This window comes from Lutjanus erythropterus, chromosome 14 (assembly GCF_056507025.1).
Source record: "Lutjanus erythropterus isolate fLutEry1 chromosome 14, fLutEry1.hap2, whole genome shotgun sequence".
Lineage (NCBI taxonomy): Eukaryota > Metazoa > Chordata > Actinopteri > Lutjaniformes > Lutjanidae > Lutjanus > Lutjanus erythropterus.
Genome location: NC_139330.1, coordinates 5022558 through 5041920, shown reverse-complemented (window position 1 = coordinate 5041920; position 19363 = coordinate 5022558). Strand labels below are relative to the sequence as shown.

The following is a 19363-nucleotide window of genomic DNA, read 5'->3' as shown; positions in this document are numbered from 1 at the left end:
TTGCTGCTGAAATTTTCAAATGAGCACCACAAACTGAGTGCCATCTAGTTCCATGATATTTGAGAGAGGGTAAACATCTCTGCAGCTAGTATTTCCAAATAACAGCAACTCAAAACTATCTAGATGGATAAATAACACTATAGGTAAGAGGAAAAATATGTATTTTTTTTAAACATTAAAACATAACATCTGTTCCACTTATGTTTTGTGCTTTCTTTCCCCACAGCTGTTCTCAATCCAGGATTATTTGGAGTGTGTTGGGAGGCTTCAGGATCACGCTGATGTTTTAGATGATGTCAGAAAAGACCTTTTAAGCCAGCCGCCCATTGGCAACAGCATGGAGGACCTGCAGATCCAAGTAGAGGAATGTCAGGTTAGAAATTACCATCAAGTTATTTTTGGGCCTTTTATTGCTTTATTTGAAAGAACAATTGAAGGTGGGACAGAAAAGAGACAAATATATGTATATGTCGAGGAACATGTATTGACATTGAAGCAGATCCTGACACAAGTGGCAAAACAATAATACCACTTGAAAATGCTAGGGAGCTAAAAAGTTGTCTGTTTCCAATTTAAGTTATTTATGTATGTGCATATATGCATTAGTTCTTTACCAAGTCTGCTCTTTCATCCAGTCCCTGGAGTCCCAGCTCTCTAGACTGGCTGGTGTTCTGACAGTTGATATGGAAAAAGCCAAACAGCTCTTGAATTCTGCTGGTGAGGGCATTCCCATACAAATCCACCAAGATCTGGCCTCCACATATCTGGAGTTAGAGCCAAACTTCACTGCTGTTTCCCAAATGTGTGCAGAAAGGAGTCGCTCCCTGTTTCAAGCACTGGAAACTGGAAAGGTCAGTGTTCATTAGCAGTGATTAAAATGCAGTGATGTAACAGTTGCATCAGCTATTAACTACTTCAAATGTGATTTTAGGACGATTTGGATTCAACTTACCAGAAACATCTCACTGATCTCGAGGAACTGGAGGGGCTCATCCAAAACAACTCCGGGATGAGTGATGTGGATTTGAACACATGTGATGTGGACACACTGAAACATTTGATCCAGCAGAACATGGTATATTTAAAGCCAAATTAAAAACATTCAGTATCTACAGGAACTGCAGAAAAATACTTAGCTCATTTCCATTTTTCTTCCAGGATACGCAGAGCAACCTGCTGAAAGAAGCCAGGCTCAAGTTAGAGGATGTCACATTTGATATCCAGTGTTTTATTTCTGAGCACGCTCAGTTCCTGAGTCCAGCTCAGAGCAGTTACCTCCTCAAGTTCCTCAGCACCACTCAGCGAGCCTTCAGGGACCAGACAGAGGAGCTGGTCACCCAGAGGAGCACCTTAGATGTCCTGCTTGACACTAGGGAGAGGGAAGACAAGGAGAAGGTCTGCCTGTGGATAAACTATTAACAACATCACAGATGTTTCCTTCACAAAAACAGCTGTCTATACATGTTTGGTTTGCTTTTTGAAAATCAAAGTTGCTAATCAATTCTTACAATGCACATAGAGGAGGCTGTATGAACCATCTTAGTGGTCAGACTTATAATAAGAATAATAATATTTACTCATTTATAGAATTTATATGAATTAACCAATTAAAAATGTATTAATCCATAGTTAATCAATTGTATGAAAATATTGTTTTGTTTAGCAGAGCCATTTTAATTATTAATGATTAAATCGATTGTTAGCGCTTAAGGAAAAAGCACAAAATTGCAAAAAACCCACAAAGTAGAGAAAGAAATATGGTTAATGGGAAGTTATTCATGGTCAGCCAGAGTACACAATGAAATGAAAATAATAATAATAGTAGTTAAGTACTGATATGAGTACTTATATTTCAGTGTGTTATTAAACATGTATTGTGAAGTGACTTCTTGACTTTTGTTTCCAGGATTCAAATCTAGGAGCTCTGTCTGTGAATGCATCAATGTTTAGCAAAAAATAACAACATTGCATGTTCAAGTGCTCGACCACTCCTGCAGACTAACTGTTGTTGTTGCTGGTTGTATTCTGCAGGCCTTCAAGACACCAGTGAGCAATTAACTGTGGACAAAATGCGTCTTCTCTGTTGGAGCTCTTTCACCCACAGCGAGCCCATTAACACACAGGACGTTATGTCCCCTTGTGCTAACGACCAACAAGGCGAATGGCAAAAAAGCATGTTTACAGCATACTAGATTTATGATAAAAGAGGATTTTGCATGTTAGTTCTCTGTGCTTGAATAGTTTCTCCTGTCTTGCTTTGATGTTTGTGTTCCCAAATATTGACCAGTGTGTTCACACCAGAGGGTTAACCCTTTGGGTTTGTTTGAGTGTGAACATGAATTTACTTGTTGTGATTTTCTTCTTGTTGGACAGTCTTTGTTGGAGAAGCACAAGGAGTTTACAGAGAAGTTGGAGGAAGTGTGTAATAATCTCACACAGACAGAAAACCACCTGATTGGTCATCAGCAACAGGCTGAAAATGCTGAGTCAGTCACAGACCTGCAGCAGTACCAGCAGGAGCATCAGGTTAGAAATCAATTTCCTGTGTCCAAGTATGTTTTCATCAGGTAAAATTAATTCTCTTTTACTTTAATTTAAGGTACAGCACACATTAATGAACATCATTATAAAAATACAAAATATAAACATGCTGAATTATAGCAAAGATGCTCATTTTCATCCATAGTCCTAGATAATAAAAAACAGGCGTTACAAATGAAAACTTACAAATATTATAGAGAACAGAGATAAACAAAAAGACAAAATACAATGTGAAACATGTCACGACACGCACGAGCAAAGCTTTGGATTGCAGGGCATCCCCTTATTGCAAATGGTAGGCCATTACAGTGTTTCCCTACAAAGCCTTATACATAAAATATTCATTTATTATTTATATTTATTTATCCCTTTTTAAAATTCTCAAGGCTCAACAAGTTATGTTTTTCCAAAATGTAATGGGTATGAAATGTAAATGTATTTGTAAAAGCCACGAACACTGTTGTGGCTCTCTTGAACAGTGATTCTTTTGGTTTAAGTGTTGTTACGTCTGTGAGTGACCAGTTAGTTAGATAATATTGGATATGTGAAAAAATCATCACATTTAAAAACATCTGAGCTGCATTAACTGTCACTAATGGCTTCTTTTGATTGAAACTTTTTTGAAAATTTCTGTGACCCTAATCATCCTTGATGCCTGTCTGATCTGAAGGCTCTACAGAAAGATGTATTGACGAACGCCAGTGCCTTGAATGAAGTCATCACCAGTACTAAAAAGTTTCTGGAGGAAAACCGGAGCAAGCTGACGCCAGATCAAATTGCCATCATTGAGGGCAAGTTGGAAGAGGCTAAAAACAAAGCCAAGGTCATCAACGAGCGGGCGGAGGAGTCCAGGAAAGATCTGGAGAAGGTCGTTACCACGGCCATAAAACAGGAGAGTGAGAAGGTCAGAGTTCAGATTACTTCCATATGTGTTAACTTTAAATGCTATGTAATGCATTAGAATTTAAATTATTAGTGATTTTATCCGCTGTATGTGATCTGTCTTTTCAGGCAGCAGCTGTTGAGCGACTTGAGGAAAGTAAGAACAAAATCGAAGATCTGCTGGACTGGATTTCCAACATAGGGAATGAAAATGTGAACGCTCTGGATCAAACTGACCATGTAAGTCAAGAGAATGGAAACCTGCCAGAGGAAACGTCAGCCAAGGAACTGATAGGAGACGATGACGATGCCAACGGAAATGCTTTGCAGACCCCTGAAAAAGACTTTGGCAGGGAGACCAGCGGCAAGAGCGACGCCTCCCTGGAGCTCGATAAGCAGTATGACAGAGTCAAGGTAGAGCTGTTGCAAAAATGTTAAAGAAGAAAAGCAATAATCATTAAATAAATCAGACAAGAGCACAAAGAGCACAAAAACAAAATATATACCAAGATAGGAAATTTGTTTTCTGAAAAAGGCTGTAATTAAAGTATGATGTTTGGCATATTGGAGATGAAGAGATGGCTTACATTGTGAAATGTAGCCACAGGTATGTAATCTGTCAAATAGTACCAGTAGTACAAGCAGACTTCAAATTTGAGGCTCAAAAAACTGGAAAAGGAATGAATTCTTAAAGGCAATACTGAGACATTTAAAGCACAAAAAAAGAAAAAGTAACAAAAATAAGTAGAAATTATGTTAAAGTGATTAAAAAATATAAATGAAATGATAATTATGCTATATGTATTGATATTATGTCTTTATTGTTTCCATAGGCCCATCATCAGCAGATTCTGTCCCAGCAGCAGGATCTGATCATGGCCACCCAGTCGGCTCAGGCTCTGCTCGACAAACAGGCCAACGTTCTGTCTCCAGAGGAGAAGGAGAAGCTGCAGAAGAACATCCAGGAACTGAAGGGGCGCTACGAGGCCTCGCTGACGCAAGCTGAGCAGCAGATGAAGCAGGTGCAGTGCGTCCAGGAGGAGCTGAAGAAGTTCCAGGACGACTGTGAGGAGTTTGGGAGCTGGTTGGACCAGGCAGAGGGCGAGATGGAGGAGCTGGGAGCTCCTGCAGGCTCCCTCAACATCCTGACTGACAAACTCCACAGACAGAAGAGCTTCTCAGAGGATGTGATTTCTCACAAAGGGGACCTTCGCTTCATTACCATCTCAGGACAGAAAGTGCTGGATGTGGCTAAAGCCTGTGGATTAAATGATCCTGCAGCTAAGAATTCTCCACTTTACGTGGATACTTCAGGAACCTGCTCTGCTGTCAAGGATAAGTTGGATTCAGCAGCCAATCGATACAAAACTCTACATTCACAGGTATTATTCTTCAGCTGATCAGATGGATCTTGAGAGGTTGCAGTGTCTGATTTTGACCACTGGGTGGCAGCACTTGTCTTCTCAAAAACAGCTGTATTATGCCTCATTAAGGTGTCACATAAACTTATTTTAAAAGGCAGTTGGGAAATGTGCAGTTGTGGTTTCATCCAAATCCTCCTGCAGAACTTGATAATTCAATTATTAATTTAATCGCTAAAATAATTCACAAAGGGCTCCAAATTGCAGGAACCTCTCTCCCATCTTGTCCTCTTTGGTACAATCCTTTATTTTCAGCAGGAGGCAAACCAGGTGGCAAACTTCTAACATTAAGTGCCTTGGAAATCAGGGATAGAAAATGGTGCCAAATAGAATAATAACAGAAGTAAAGTAAAAAAGTGAATAAAAATAACAAAAATAGAAAAGTAGTATAAGCAATAACATTCAGAATGATAGTGTAACATGTAACTGTATTTTCTTTTGTTTCAGTGCAATCAGCTTGGCAACAACCTCAAAGATGTGGTCGACAAATTTAACAAATATGACGACTCGAGCACGGCTCTTCTGAAGTGGCTCAACAGCTCAGAGGAGGAAGCGAGGAAGCAGCAGTCAGAGGCCATCGCAGCTGACCCGCAGTCACTACAGAAACAGCTGGAGGAGACCAAGGCAAGAAAAACTGCACACCAAGGCTGTGGTGCTTAGACCTAGTCTTAGTAACGAGTCCAACTTATGACTTTTGTGTTGAAAAGCTCAGATTTATTTCAGATTGTGGTCTTTTTTTTAAATCTCGTACATTTTTCATATTTCTATAAGGCCTCTTAATCTTCAGGCCATCACTAGAGACGTGAAGAAGCCTTCTTTTCCAGTGTAATGAATCATATTCTGGTGAAAATATATATTTTTTACAGTTAAAGGAGAAATCTGTAATATATTTACCATAATAAATCATAAAATGACCATGATAAATCATCAAAGATAAAGGAAACATGTTAAGTTGAAATACTCATTACTATAACATCAACTCTGCAGCCTCCTTTGAAATTTCTATTTGCTCCTGCAGCCTGCCTGAGCTTCCTTCAGTCTTGGGAGTAGGAGTCAAGGGAAACAACTTGCTTCAACCATAGATTGCATATTAAATTGGATTTCAACCTGCATTAATCTTTTTTTGCACAAACAATTGCTACGTATAGCTCCTTTAACATTTAAAAAATCTGGAGTTTGATTTGTCCCCGCCTGAGCCAGATGTTGTCCTAACCACAGCTGTCATGAACTCTGTATGAACTGTGTGGATTTTAGCCTATGAATGATCCAAGTAAAGAAATAAAGAATAGCTTTATTTAGACATAACACGTGCAGAATTTAGAGACTGGGTTACAGGGTCATGGCACAATAGACCCGTGTTACCATATACAGTGTTTCCACTGACTTAAGTACAACATGGTTATTTTTAGCTCTGTGTTCAAATTCAAACCCACATGTGAATCGTTTAGCTCTGGTTATTTGTAGCCTACAAACTCCTACAGGAGGATAAGAAACTAGGCCGCCTCTGTCAAAGCTTTTGGCTGCAGTTAGCCTGAACATTTCTCTTTAGGGAGGTAGTGACTTACAGCAGAGATATGCCCAGATAAGAGGCGCCTGTGGGCCAAGCGAGGAACACTATACATTTGGCTGTGGTCACAAATCACTGCAAAGAATCCTGAGCCTCTCTCTAAGTGTAAGAGACAGGTACATCTAAATATATCTGTGGAATGACTCAGTATTTCCATAGATATTATCCAGACATTCTTGTACATCATCACTCTGTTGCTTGTATCTCCAATCTACTACACCAATAAAATGAATAAGTGTTCTATAGTATACATTTAAGAAGATTTATGTGGAAACAGTTTTATTTTCTCTGATGTTTTGTTGCTGATTGATCCACAGGCCCTACAAGGTCAGATGACGGGACACCAGACTGCTATTGACACACTACGTAAAACAGCTGAGTCTTTGATTACATCTGAGGGAGACCTGTTGAGCAACTCAGATGAGATCCAGGAGACTGTAGGTGAGGAAAAAAGTCAACGTAGAAATCAACGACACTCAAATAATGGGATTTAGATTCTGACCTTTAGAAATGCACATTAAAAGATGCCAGACATTGAATTAACACCACTTTTCATCTGAATGTCCAGTTAGTGTTGATGCTAAATGTCAACAGTGCAATAAATTCCTTAGTGTTGCTATATTGAACAAGAAAAATGAGTTTTCTCGCTCTGGAAGCCATGCAGCAGTGCCTCCATGTACCAGAGTGGATTGTGGGTGAGCTTGTGACTAAGGCACCCTTGTTGCATAGAGTTACATGACAAAAATGCTCATCTAGGACATCCCCTGGCCACCCTAAGGAGGTGACTAGAAATCCAGGCTGAAATAGACTCAGTCTATATATCACACACTGTTTATTGCTACAGTTGACTACACCATCAACACTGACTGGACTCTCACAAGAAAAGTGCCAAAGTTTCTCTTTAAAGTTCATAAATCTCACAGCCCTGCAAAATGTTAGTCATGCAACTTGTTACTTGTAACTTAGTGGGTTGTTAGTTAATCAGACTGTCCACTGATAGCAACCAAACATGTCAACATGCGCCAAAGTGTCCACTCTTTTGTAAAATTAACACGAGTTATCAGTGTGAAATATGGCTTTTGGAGTGTCTCATTTGTATTCTTTTTCCCCAATAATTGATTTCTTGGCTTACTCTTAAAAATGCTCTTAATCCTTTCTTATAGCTTTAGCACACTCATAAATGCCAAAGAAGACTCTGCTTCTTTGAAATGTTTATTTCACAATGGGTCCCAAACAATGAGAAATGGCTGAGTTTTAAACACTAACTGATTTGTTTCCATGCATTGTAGATGACATAGTGGAGCGCTATGACAACCTGTCCAAGTCCGTAAGTGATCGAAATGAGAAACTGCAGATAACCCTGACTCGCTCCATGAGTGTCCAGGATGGTTTGGATGAGATGATGGGATGGATGGAGGGAGTGGAGGCCAGTGTGAAAGAGAAAGGACAAATTCCCCTGGACTCTGCATCCATCGGAGACATCCTCAGCAAAGAAGTAGTATGTATCTTTTTCATCAGTTCAGCCACCCAATAACTGTATGTTCTGTCTATTATGTGATACTATCACTGGTTGATTTTGTTCACATTCACTTTGTTTAGCAACTAAAATGTTGCTGTTATCCCTCCTTTATTTTTAAGGCATTAGAGCAGGACATAGCAAGTCGTCAGAGCAGCATCTCTGCCATGAAAGCCAAAGTGAAAAAGTTTGTGGAGACAGCGGATCCATCTGCTGCCGCCCTTCTTCAGTCCAAGATGGAAACCCTCTCCCAGCGCTTCTCTGATGCCTGTGACAAGCACAAGCAAAAAGTTTCACAACTGGAGCAGCTGAAGGAAAAGGTGGAACAGTTTGAGAAGGTTGCTGATAAAGTTCAGCAGTTTGTTGTGAAGCGATCCCAAGACCTACACGAGACGGACGGGCCCGGGAAAACCTTCAACGAACTGTCTCAGCTAATGCAGGTTAATATACTTAATGACCATAAATGGATACATTTGGTGTCTTTCAGTAACATTTTCATTATTTAAAGATTTATTTTGTACTGCAAAGAATGACTGACTGTTGTAATTGCACTTCAGGATACTAAAGCTGAGATGGCTGAACATGCCAGCGATTTGGAGACGCTTCAGACTCTGTCCAAGGAGCTGTCTGAAATAAGCCCTGATGGAAACAAAGCCCAGATTCAGAGCAAGATGGACAATCTCTCAAATATTTTCAGCACCTTCAAAGACACTGTCAAAGAAAAGTAAGTTTGGGCAATAGACGGATAATGAGGATTTTTTGTTTAATTTCTTTTAAGAATTAGTTATACCCCAATTCCAAAACATTTCAGTGCCATGTAAAGCATAATAAAAACAGAATGCAGTCATTTGCAAACCCCTTTTGATCCATATTCAATTTAATACAGTACAGAGACAAGATATCTCAGATTTTTTTTAATGCTATTATGGATTGTCGATGGTGAAATCCCTAAATTTCTGCAGTTTTGTGTTGAGCAATGTTGTTCTTAAACTGTTGGACTGTTTGCTCACGTTTTTTTTACAAAGTGGTGAACCTCACGCCGTCCATGCTTGTGAACGACTGAGCCTTTTGCGGATGCCCCTTAAATAACCAATCATGATACTGTCACCTTTTACCAGTTAATTTTTCACACAGATGTTTTTTAGAATTCCAACTTTCAGTCTTTTATTTCCACTGTCCAGACCTTTCATGAAACATGTCCCTGCCATCAAATTCAGAATGAGTGTGTGTGTGTATATATGAGTGTATTATCAGTTTAATCATTTAAAATCTTATATTTTTACTGTATTCAACTGAATGGAGGTCGAGAAGAATTTGCAGATCATTGCATTCCATTTTTATTTTGGTTTTACACAGAAACTCATTTGGAATCAGGGTTGTACATCTTTTTCCTTCACATTAATCTTCATTAAATGTTGGTAATGTACAGTTGGGTTCATGATATGACTGATTCTTGTCTGCTACAGGGAGGAGGAGGTATCTTCCTGTCAGGACCAGCTGGGAGAGTTCAGATCAGCAGCCAGCACTCTCACCAAGTGGCTGGAGGAGACCAATGAGAAAGTACCTGCTGTTCAGCCAAGCAGCAGTGAGAAGAGTCTGGAGAAGGACCTGCAGATAGTCACTGTGAGTCAGGGGATAAATAAAAAGTCTAACTGAACATAAAGTGCTGGAACAGAAACATTTGATGTTATATTTTTCACAGTGGTGGAGTCTATGTGTTTTGCCAACAGATAGATGTAAGTGTGTTTTAATAGATTATAGCCCTGTCCTCCCTAAACTCCCCACTATCCCAACCTGCCTTTGCTGCCAACTAATGACAGATGGATGATGTGTGTTTACACAAAGCAGATCTGGGAGTGAAACACTGTGTTGTCAGGCAGAGAGACTATTTCTTTACAATATTTTACAGAAAATATCCTAAATTTAGTGTGAAAAGCAAAAATCACTTTTTGCTTTCGTCTTATGGCTTCCATGCTCCTGTATGTCATTTATCTGTTTGATTCATCTGTCATCAGGGATTATTAGACGAATGGACAACCAAAGGCCCTGCTGTCCAGGACCTTAACAGTAAAGGATCAGCACTATGCAGCCTCATTACCTTCCTCACATCTCCTGCCAAGACAAAGACCCCAAACAAGTCAGGTAAACATCAGCACACTTAACTTCATGTGTCAGTGGGACGGGAAGCATGGTGTTTGGGTGCACTTCTAAGGTCTGTTTAATCACTAACCATTAGAGGTCATGGAAAGATCTTTTGCCAACAATGCTAGACGGTCTGCCTGTCCTTCACACAAGCTTTGTCTTATGTCTTTGCATCAGCTCTTACTAATGGTGGTGGTCCAGGGAGCCATTCCTACCTAACCAATAAAGGTAATCGAGTGTGTATGTTCATGCTGCTGTGGAAATACATTGTTGGTGGTGTGCTGTGAAGGTTTTATGGCTGGTTTTCAAAACACTGCTACTGCTGTGATACAAACAGTTAACATTTCAAACTTAATGAAACAGTACGTTCAGATTATGAATCTGAATTAAGTTACAAGAAAAGAGACACTAATACAGCCTCAAACAAACTCCAGAGGGAGTTCATGATTTTCCGGTCAAATGTGTAAATTAATCCTAATTTAAAGGCCCAAGCTTCTTTTCACTCATACAGGAGGAGGAGGACATATTTTAATTTAATTTAATTTTTATTTATTTTATTTTTTTTATTTATTTAGAACAAATTTTTATTTGCAATGGTGCCCTTGCAAAAACCAAGAGCCTCTTGAGGAGAAAAGAGTATCAAAGTTAATTCATACAGTATAAAACACAGCCATAGGCAGGTGGCTAACAAACAGTAGCATCAGGTAGTAGCATACATGTACAGCAAGACTGACAATGCCAGGTAACAACAGTAGATGACAGGCACAGCAACAAAAGCTGAACAACTATGCACAACAAACAAAACAAAAGCAGGAAAAACAAACAGGCAAGCAGCAAAACAAGCAATGTAACCGCTGCAAGAACAGAAAAATTTGCATATTTAGTTCCCTCTAACAGCTTCATAAGGGTCCAAGTTCTGATCCGTTTCTGTCATACAACAACAAACTACAGACTGCAAAACTTCAAGTCCTGCTGGTGAAAGTCAGCAGATGAAAATAGGACTGGTAGTATTATAGGACCCCAAAAAAGAGGAAATATTACTGCAGCTGTCAACAAGGCCTCATTAGAGAGCTGCATTCTGACAGAAACAAAGAAGGGGTGGTTAGATGAACTTAGATGCTAGAAAACATATTGCTGAAGCAAAGATAACCTTGACTGAAATCGAATGAAGATGGACGAGAGAATGTTCTGTTACAGTTGATGTTAATCTGTTGGCTGCAGCTGAGGATGTTCACCTGGACTGTGTCCTGCACAGAGACGCTGCAGCAGCTGTTAGAGTGTGAGAATACTAATGAAGTGTAGAAGCTGTTATGCCAAAATAAGCATGGCAATAAAATCTACGAAAAGGAAAAGGCCAATATGCACTTTGCACTGACACAGTAAGCTAAATATTGTTTTTACTTATTGTTTTGTTTTATTTTTCCTGATTTTATTAACATTTATACTCCAGATTTATTAGAATGAAGGCATTTTATTTCCAACAACAGTCTTCCCCCTGGGGAGAGAGTGACTCACTTAAGAACAAATGTGTTCATGAGTGGTTCTTGCATGAGGCCAAATTATTGAATTCATCATTTCCTGTGGTGACTTATTGTAATTACACTCTAGAGCTGCAGCAATTAATACAAGTCAGAAAACTTTATTTATCCTGGAGGCGCAATTTCTCAGGCAGGAGTAGCAAAAAGGAACACAAACACACAAGACATGAGAGGACAATACATTATAGGCAGTAACAATACATGAGCGCAGGCATAAGAGAACATGAAATACTGACTTAAAAACAAATAAAACACCATAAAAACACCAAACACTTTGTTGAAGCCAGCTGGTCGCCACACGTGCAGCGCCCCATTAGGCGATGGTGGGAAGTTTGGAGATTAGTTGATTAATCGATTAGTTGATTGAAAGAAATTTAATTGCTAAGTATTTTGATAATCAATTAATTGTTTCATCATTTAAGCAACTGAAGAGTCTTTTGGGTTTTGGACAAACCAAGCAGTGCAAAGACTTCACTCTGGGCTCTGAGAAATTGTGATTTGCATTTTTCACAATTTTCTGGCATCTTATTTGACGTAAGGAATCAAGATAATTTTTTCTCATTATACAACACAGGGTAGTACAACAGAACCCTAGTATAAATTAATAGACTAATGATGAATTGATTAATTGTGAAAAAAATCGACAGCTTAATTGGTAATAAAAATTATCTTTAGTTGCTGCCACATTGATGACATCCACAAATGCATTTGTTTCATTTACAGGGCATCAGTGATACTTTCCTCAGTCATATTCTGAACATACTGTACCTCAAGGCAACTATATTAACGGTTGTTAACAGCTGTTATCATAATGTCATTATCATGACACTATAAACTCCTGGTGAGGAGACTTAATAGAATTATTTTTGGTGTCCTCAGAGCTGATGGTAATTCAGCAGAACATGTCATTCGTCAATGAGGGTTACACGAGCCTCGGGGAGACGCTGAAGAGCCGAGCCGCAGAGCTGAGTAGTTCGGTGCAGGAGGTCAAAGAGGCCCAAAAGGAGACTGAGGACATGATGACGTGGCTGAAGGAGAGGAAAAAGACTGCAGCTTCCTGGAACAATGCAGCCACAGAGAAAGATTCAGTGAAAACACAGCTTGAACAACAGAAGGTACTAAAATGATGTTGTTGCTCAATACATGGACACTTTGTTCTGAAAGGGCACACAGTCCTCACTGATTTTGTTCTGCTGTGGGTGAGATGGTCATATGACACTCAAGTTACAATTGTAATTTGTTTTTATTCTCTCAGGCATTTGAGGATGACATGAAGCAAAAGCAGGAGCAGCTCCAGAAGCTCCGAGAGAAGCTCCTCAACTTGATTAAGACTCATCCAAACTCCCCCGAGGCAGCAAAGTGGAAGCAGATGCTGGCAGAAATAGGTACGCACAAGGTGTTGTCTCCAGATGGCCCAGCGTAATTTATGTCACTGAATCTGTCCGAAGTATGTTGAGTCCCACTGATGAAAAATGTATCTCATTACGGCACTGACCTTTGAGTCAAAGCTTTTTTAAAAACTGGCATATAGACCAGTTAAAATCAGAGATTAGAGATGTAATGAGAGTATATTTGCGAACCTCAAGACCTCAAAAACACACTTTCTGCAGATACCTGCAGATAACACACTGGGACCACAGTATTTAACCCTTACCTAGTAGTTTTATCCAAGGCAATAACAAAGAAAATGAATATTTTGCATATACTTTTTCCTAAGGTCATATTAATTTGGCGCCTTGTAGAAAAAATGTGCCCCTTTCCTGTAAAACTTGACATAAGAAAAAAGAGGTGTGAAAATTTGTCATCAAACTAAGGAGTATCAATCTCCTTTTTTCAGTTCTGATTTGATTCTGATATCTGACTTTGAATATCTGCAGAAACTGATACTATAACAATACCAGCGCTCTTTTTTTTCATATTTATTGATGTTTATGAAGGCATGATAGCAAAACGTGAGTCTGTTTTAGTGCCTGCTCTCTGCCTCACCAGTTAAATTAACACATTTGTAGTGCCAAGTCCTGCACAGTGGGGGGTTTGTGAAGATAACAGTGGGACAGTGGTTATAAAGGTGTTGTTGTGCTGACTAATGCAGACCTGGTGTGATTGTTCTGCCCCCCTGCTCAGATGCTGCTTGGGCAGATATCAGCGGCTCTGTGGAGGAGAGGAAGCAGCACCTGGAACAGTCCAACAAGAACCTGGACATCTTCCAGACGACTGAGCTGCAGCTCGGTCAGTGGCTCTCAGAGAAGGAGCTGATGATGAGCGTCCTTGGACCACTCTCCATAGACCCCAACATGCTCAAAATGCAAAAGCAACAAGTTCAGGTAAGCATGGTGCATGGTTTTGTGAACAACTTGAGACCTTTCTTGAGGGGATATCCCAGAGTTTTTGAAGTGGGGTTGCATAAGGTACTTATCCATAGTTTTTTGTTTTTTTGATTTACACACTTCTGCCCTCCAGATCCTCCAGAATGAATTCAAGAGCCGTAAACCTCAATATGAGCAGCTTGAGGAAGCTGCCTCTGCCATCCTGAGCTCCTCGGGCAACCAGGACCCCTCAAGCGGGAAGCTGGTGAGGGAGCAGCTCGCCGCCGTCACCCAGAAGTGGCAAGGCCTCACGGGACAGCTGGACCAGCGGGACGGCCTCATTGACCAGGCCGTGGTGAAGACGGGACAGTTTCAGGAGCTACTGAGGAGTCTCAGTCAGACCGCTACACAGCTGGAGAATCAGCTTACCAACCATCAGGGCCACAGCACCCAGCCCGACGCTGTGAAGAAGCAGCTGGAGGATGTCCAGAACATCTCGGGGCAGCTGAGAGAGGAGAGGAAGAAGCTGAAGGAAGCCGAGGCCATCAACGCAGAGCTCACAGCCATGGTGACTGAGGATTATCTGAAGGCAGACTTAGCCAGGCAGCTGGAGAGCGTCAGCAAGCCTTTCAAACAGCTGGAAGAGAAAGCAGGTTGGCCTTTTAAATTAACCTAATAATGCAATGTTGTAATGCTTGGAGAGAAAGAACCTGATTCTACTTGTGTTGAGTCACTGTGAATGTGTTTATTCTATGACGACGACTTCCCAGCAGGCTGAATTTTAGCCATCACTATCGTTCTTGTCTTGACTTTTCAAACAAGACATTCATTTTAGTAAACTTTTTTATAGCTAATTGTATATTTGGCGGCTGGTATACAGCCTTAGAAAAAAGGCTTCTAAAAGGTTTCCTTGTGAAGGGCTGAGGTTCTACACGGAACTTCTGAAGAACCCCTTTTTTTAAGAGAGGGTTTGTCAAGGGTTTTTTGTAAGATGTTCCATTGAGAACCCATTTCATCCAAAGAGCCCCTTTTTGGAAGATGTTGAAATCCTTGAAGAACTCTTTCATCAAGGGTTCTTTGTACTATAAGAAAAGGGTTCCTTCTAGAAACCCCTCCTTGGGTTCTAGATAAAACCCTTGGAATATAAAAGGGGTCTATGTAGAACTATCTCAGTGTGTTCTAGCTAAAATCCTTGGAATATAAAAATGTTCTCAGTAGAGCTCCCTGAGCATGTTCTAGCATGTTCTTGTTGTTGCAGTCTTCAACTCACTAATTGCTACATTTCTCTGTTGTAGCAAAGCGGATCGAGCAGCTCAACTCCACCTTTGCCAGCTCTCAGCAGTTCCATCAGACCTCCAAAGATTTCCAGTCATGGCTGGGTGAGCAGCTCCAGGAACAGTCGAAGCCTCTGCCGATCTCTGCCAAAGTGGATGTCCTGCAACAAACCCTGGAGGAGCACAGCAAACTCCAGAAGGCTCTTAGTGATCAAGAAGACACCTATAACACAATCACTGGTGAAGGAGAGATGCTCCTGCAGAACACTGATGGTGCAGAAAAGCTGGCACTACAAGGGCAGCTCACCACACTGACCTCCAACTGGGAGGAGGTGAAGAAGACCTCGGGTGAGCAGGCTGACAAACTCCAGACTGCTCTGCAGAGATCTCAGAAGTATCAGGAGCATGCAGAGAAACTCAGCTCTTGGCTTCAGGAGTGTGAAGCTAGTGAGGGCCGAGTCAAACTCACAGTTGATCCGGCTGCAGTGGAGAGCTCCATCTCTCAGGTGAAAGCACTCCAAAAGGATGTGGACAAGCACAGGGGGATGGTGGAGCAGCTCAACACGGCTGCGGACAGCCTCCTCGAGGTGGCCAATGTGGACACTGAAGCCGTCAAAGAGGAGAAGGCGAGCATCAGCAAAAGAGTGGACAATGTGATGGAAGGTCTGCAGAGCAAAAGGGAGTCCCTGGAGAAGATCTCACACACAGTTAAGGAGTTTAATGATGCCTACAAAGAGGCTAAGGGTCAGCTGGAGGGGGCCAAGAAGCAGGTGGATGCCTATGAATCACAGGGAGTGCAGGCACACAGCAACAAGAACCTGACCAACATGAAAGCCCAACATAAGAGTTTAGAGGGAGTGCAGAACCAAGTGGAGCACCTGAAGAGCCTGGCCAAGGACCTTGTGGTGGATGTCCCAGATGCTGATGGAGTGACGGACCTCTTACTGCAGGCCGACAGTGTAGAACAAGACTACAGCAGCCTGAACAAGAAACTGGAGGAGACATGCCACGTGTTGGAGGGTAAACTGCAGGGCATCGGCCAGTTCCAGAACAGCATCCGTGAGATGTTCGCCCGTTTCACCGACCTAGATGATGAATTGGACAGCATGGCTCCTGTTGATCTGGACTTGGCCACCCTTAAAGACCAGCAGGACAGCATTCAGAGCTTTGTTGCTAAGCTGCAAGAGCTGATGGCCAACACGGCCAACGCTGGAGACAGCTGTAAGAAGATGCTGGAGACCGAAACCTCGCCGGACCTGTTGGGCCTGAAGAGAGACCTGGACACTCTGAGTAAGCAGTGTGGCAAACTGTTAGACAGGGCAAAAGGCAGAGAGGTGCAGGTGCAGAGCACTCTCACCAAGCTGGAGGAGTTGTACGGTAAACTCCACCAAGCAGAAGATAAACTTTGCATCGCTGTGGACAAGGAGGCATCCCAGGAGGCGGTCGGCATGGAGACAGACGTCATCAACCAACAGCTGGAGGCCTTTAAGGTATGGTACCCCCAATTAAACATTTAAATACCAAGTGATTTGAGTTGGATGATGGAATACATGTGAAATCACAGCAACAGTTACTATAGTTGAGTGATGATGCTCCATGTTACATTTGCATCTTTTTTGTTTTATGCTCTCCGGATTGAGTCACTACAGTTGTAAACACACTGAGTCATGTTTAATTTCCCTGGTAGAGTTATGAGCCATTAACTGCACCAGTCCTGGCATCCAGTGCAATATATTCAGCTCCTACATTCATTTGTTACCCTTTTGCATGTGCAGTAACTATCAATTTAATTTTTGAAATAAGCTGGATATGTAATATTGTCATAATAATACGTATGTATAATATGTCATTTATTGTCTGGTCTGACTCCAAATCTGCACCTGCAAATCCCAGGACACAACAACAATCTCTGAGATAGCAACTGATACACTTAAAATATCAAATTAGCACTTAGGTTGCTAACTGTACGAACGTAAACAAGCAAGAATCTGTGTCTTTTCTTTTGTGATGATTTAACCAGTTTAATGTCAGACAAGCAAAACAGCTAATTTTCACTTTTCAGAAGCTTAAACAAGAAAATATTTAGATTTTTATTTAATAAAAAAATAATTTAAAAGAGTTGCTGAATACTTTTTCTGTTTCAGCTAGTGTATATATAATTAATTACAGCTATGTGACATACATTAATAGTAAGATTTAAAATAATTTAGGCAGAATATATTGCAAACATTATTAACACTTGTGCCTTCACAATTTGTTCACATATAGTAAAACTGAAACTACATAAAATAAAGTGTAGCATGGATGCATTTGACTTACTTACAAATAAAACTCTTGTCTTCATTTGATCCAAACATTGTGACCACTGTGACTAACCGGGCCAGGCTCAACAATAAGGATTGCCTGCTTGCTTGGGGCAAGTAAAATGCCATGTCAGGCAAGTAAATATGGCAAACTCACTTGCCCGAATGAGCAAGTTGTAAAGAAAGATTTAACCAGACTATTCTGATAATCAGTTAATTGTTGAGGTAATTTTTCATGCAAAAATTTTGCAGAAAATGTTTTCAGGCTTTCAAATTTGGAGACTCACATTTTTCTTTGTTTATTACCATATTTAGCTCAAATCTTTGGGTTTTAGACTGATTAAATGAGACATTTAAAAACATAAGCTTGAACTTGAAAAACTGGGATGGACATTTTTCATTATTTTCTTGCATTTTATAGACCGTGGCACCCTAGATTAAACATTACAATTACCTGTGGTCTTAACCACTAATAAATAAAACAGTTTGCACAGGGGTCAAGTAAAAAATTACTTCAGGCAAGTAAGATTTCTGATCCACTTGCCCAGTCAGGTACAAGAAAGAAAAAAAAGTTGAAACTTGCTTTGGTATTCAGGCTACAGCTGTATGCTAATCTCTATCTTCTCTTCTGTGTTTCACATACAATTCAAAATATTAACATTACTTTGTTTGCACAAAGTTAAAATTAGTATTTTAGATGCTGTCTACCCACAAAGCCTTGCACTGGGACAGATCACCAGTGGCCTCTTCACTGAGCTCACTGGCTACGTTTGTGGCAATCCTCTGGGGACTGCTGGTTCATTAAGGGCATCTGGTGTTAACAAAGGAGCTGTGGCCCATATGCAGTGATGGTGCAGGAGGGACGGACCGTCACAGCCAGGTGGTTGCCAGCAGGGCGTCACTTGATTCAATGGTCCCAATAATGAAGCTGGGCCTGCATCCTGATCTCTCAACACTCAAATTGTTGCTCTTTTATGTCTGAACCTTCACCGACTGAGGCTCTAAACTTAGAGCAGCCTGGTGTTAATTTAACCATTTTGGCATGGACACCAGTTAGTGAAGTGATGGTTAGTGATCATTTAAAAAATCTTTACAGCATTTAGTGCTGGCCTGAGTGTCCATTAAGTCTTGCCTGCCAATTAATTCAGTCACTGTGGTTAGATATCATTCAAAAAGCAAAATGCAGACTGGTAACTAATAATTAATTTTATTTGCATAACATCTTTCATGCACGGAATGAAGGCCAAAATGCCTTACAACAAAGAAGAACATTAAAACAGGAATATAATGCCATAATTTAAGGAGCAATATGTAGTGCTTGCACATGCAAAAATGAGTGCTGCACTCCAAACAGCGAGTTGCAGCCATAGACGTTTTATTAAATAGGTTGAATCCCTATTTAATAAAACGTCTATGGATGTACAAATTGTTTCCCCCTCGCCCCCTCCTCCCCAGACTCAGGGGAGCTCAGGCAGACCACAAGAACTGCAAGAGTGCAGGATGAGCACATTTTAAACAACAAGTCCTACACTGTAACTTGAACTCTAAATAACGTAAAATGTGCAATCAATCAACAGTTATTCTGGCCCGTAATAGAAATTTAAAGAAGGATACTGTGGTTTTCCTGTTGTTGTCAAAGAAGTGAGTATTTCAGCTTAACGTGTTTCCTTATTCTCTGATGACATATCATGATCATTTTATGATTTATTATAGTAAATATATTACAGATTTCTCCTTTAATTTAAAATAGAATGAAATATAAAACCCACTAGTAAAAATAAGCTAAAATGAGAATTGAATACCTAGAATGCACCTGTTCATGAATAAAACTCACTTGGTAATACGAGTAAAAGTAAAATAAAAAAGGATAAAA

The 19363-nt window shown here is 40.5% G+C and overlaps 1 protein-coding gene across 1 annotated transcript in view; it reads left to right on the top strand.

Moving 5' to 3' along the window:
• The window catches only part of dst (dystonin), a 138456-nt gene that overhangs the window by 76445 nt on the left and 42648 nt on the right, over window positions 1-19363 (top strand). The window contains exons 41-61 of the mRNA XM_084736527.1: window positions 227-373; window positions 636-851; window positions 932-1075; window positions 1159-1395; window positions 2374-2526; window positions 3212-3445; window positions 3553-3837; window positions 4257-4805; window positions 5292-5468; window positions 6729-6852; window positions 7701-7909; window positions 8050-8367; window positions 8485-8651; window positions 9394-9550; window positions 9943-10069; window positions 10247-10297; window positions 12487-12722; window positions 12863-12992; window positions 13732-13931; window positions 14068-14566; window positions 15209-16677. Coding sequence (XP_084592653.1) covers window positions 227-373; window positions 636-851; window positions 932-1075; window positions 1159-1395; window positions 2374-2526; window positions 3212-3445; window positions 3553-3837; window positions 4257-4805; window positions 5292-5468; window positions 6729-6852; window positions 7701-7909; window positions 8050-8367; window positions 8485-8651; window positions 9394-9550; window positions 9943-10069; window positions 10247-10297; window positions 12487-12722; window positions 12863-12992; window positions 13732-13931; window positions 14068-14566; window positions 15209-16677 — 5829 coding nt within the window. The remainder of the gene's footprint in view (window positions 1-226; window positions 374-635; window positions 852-931; window positions 1076-1158; window positions 1396-2373; window positions 2527-3211; window positions 3446-3552; window positions 3838-4256; window positions 4806-5291; window positions 5469-6728; window positions 6853-7700; window positions 7910-8049; window positions 8368-8484; window positions 8652-9393; window positions 9551-9942; window positions 10070-10246; window positions 10298-12486; window positions 12723-12862; window positions 12993-13731; window positions 13932-14067; window positions 14567-15208; window positions 16678-19363) is intronic.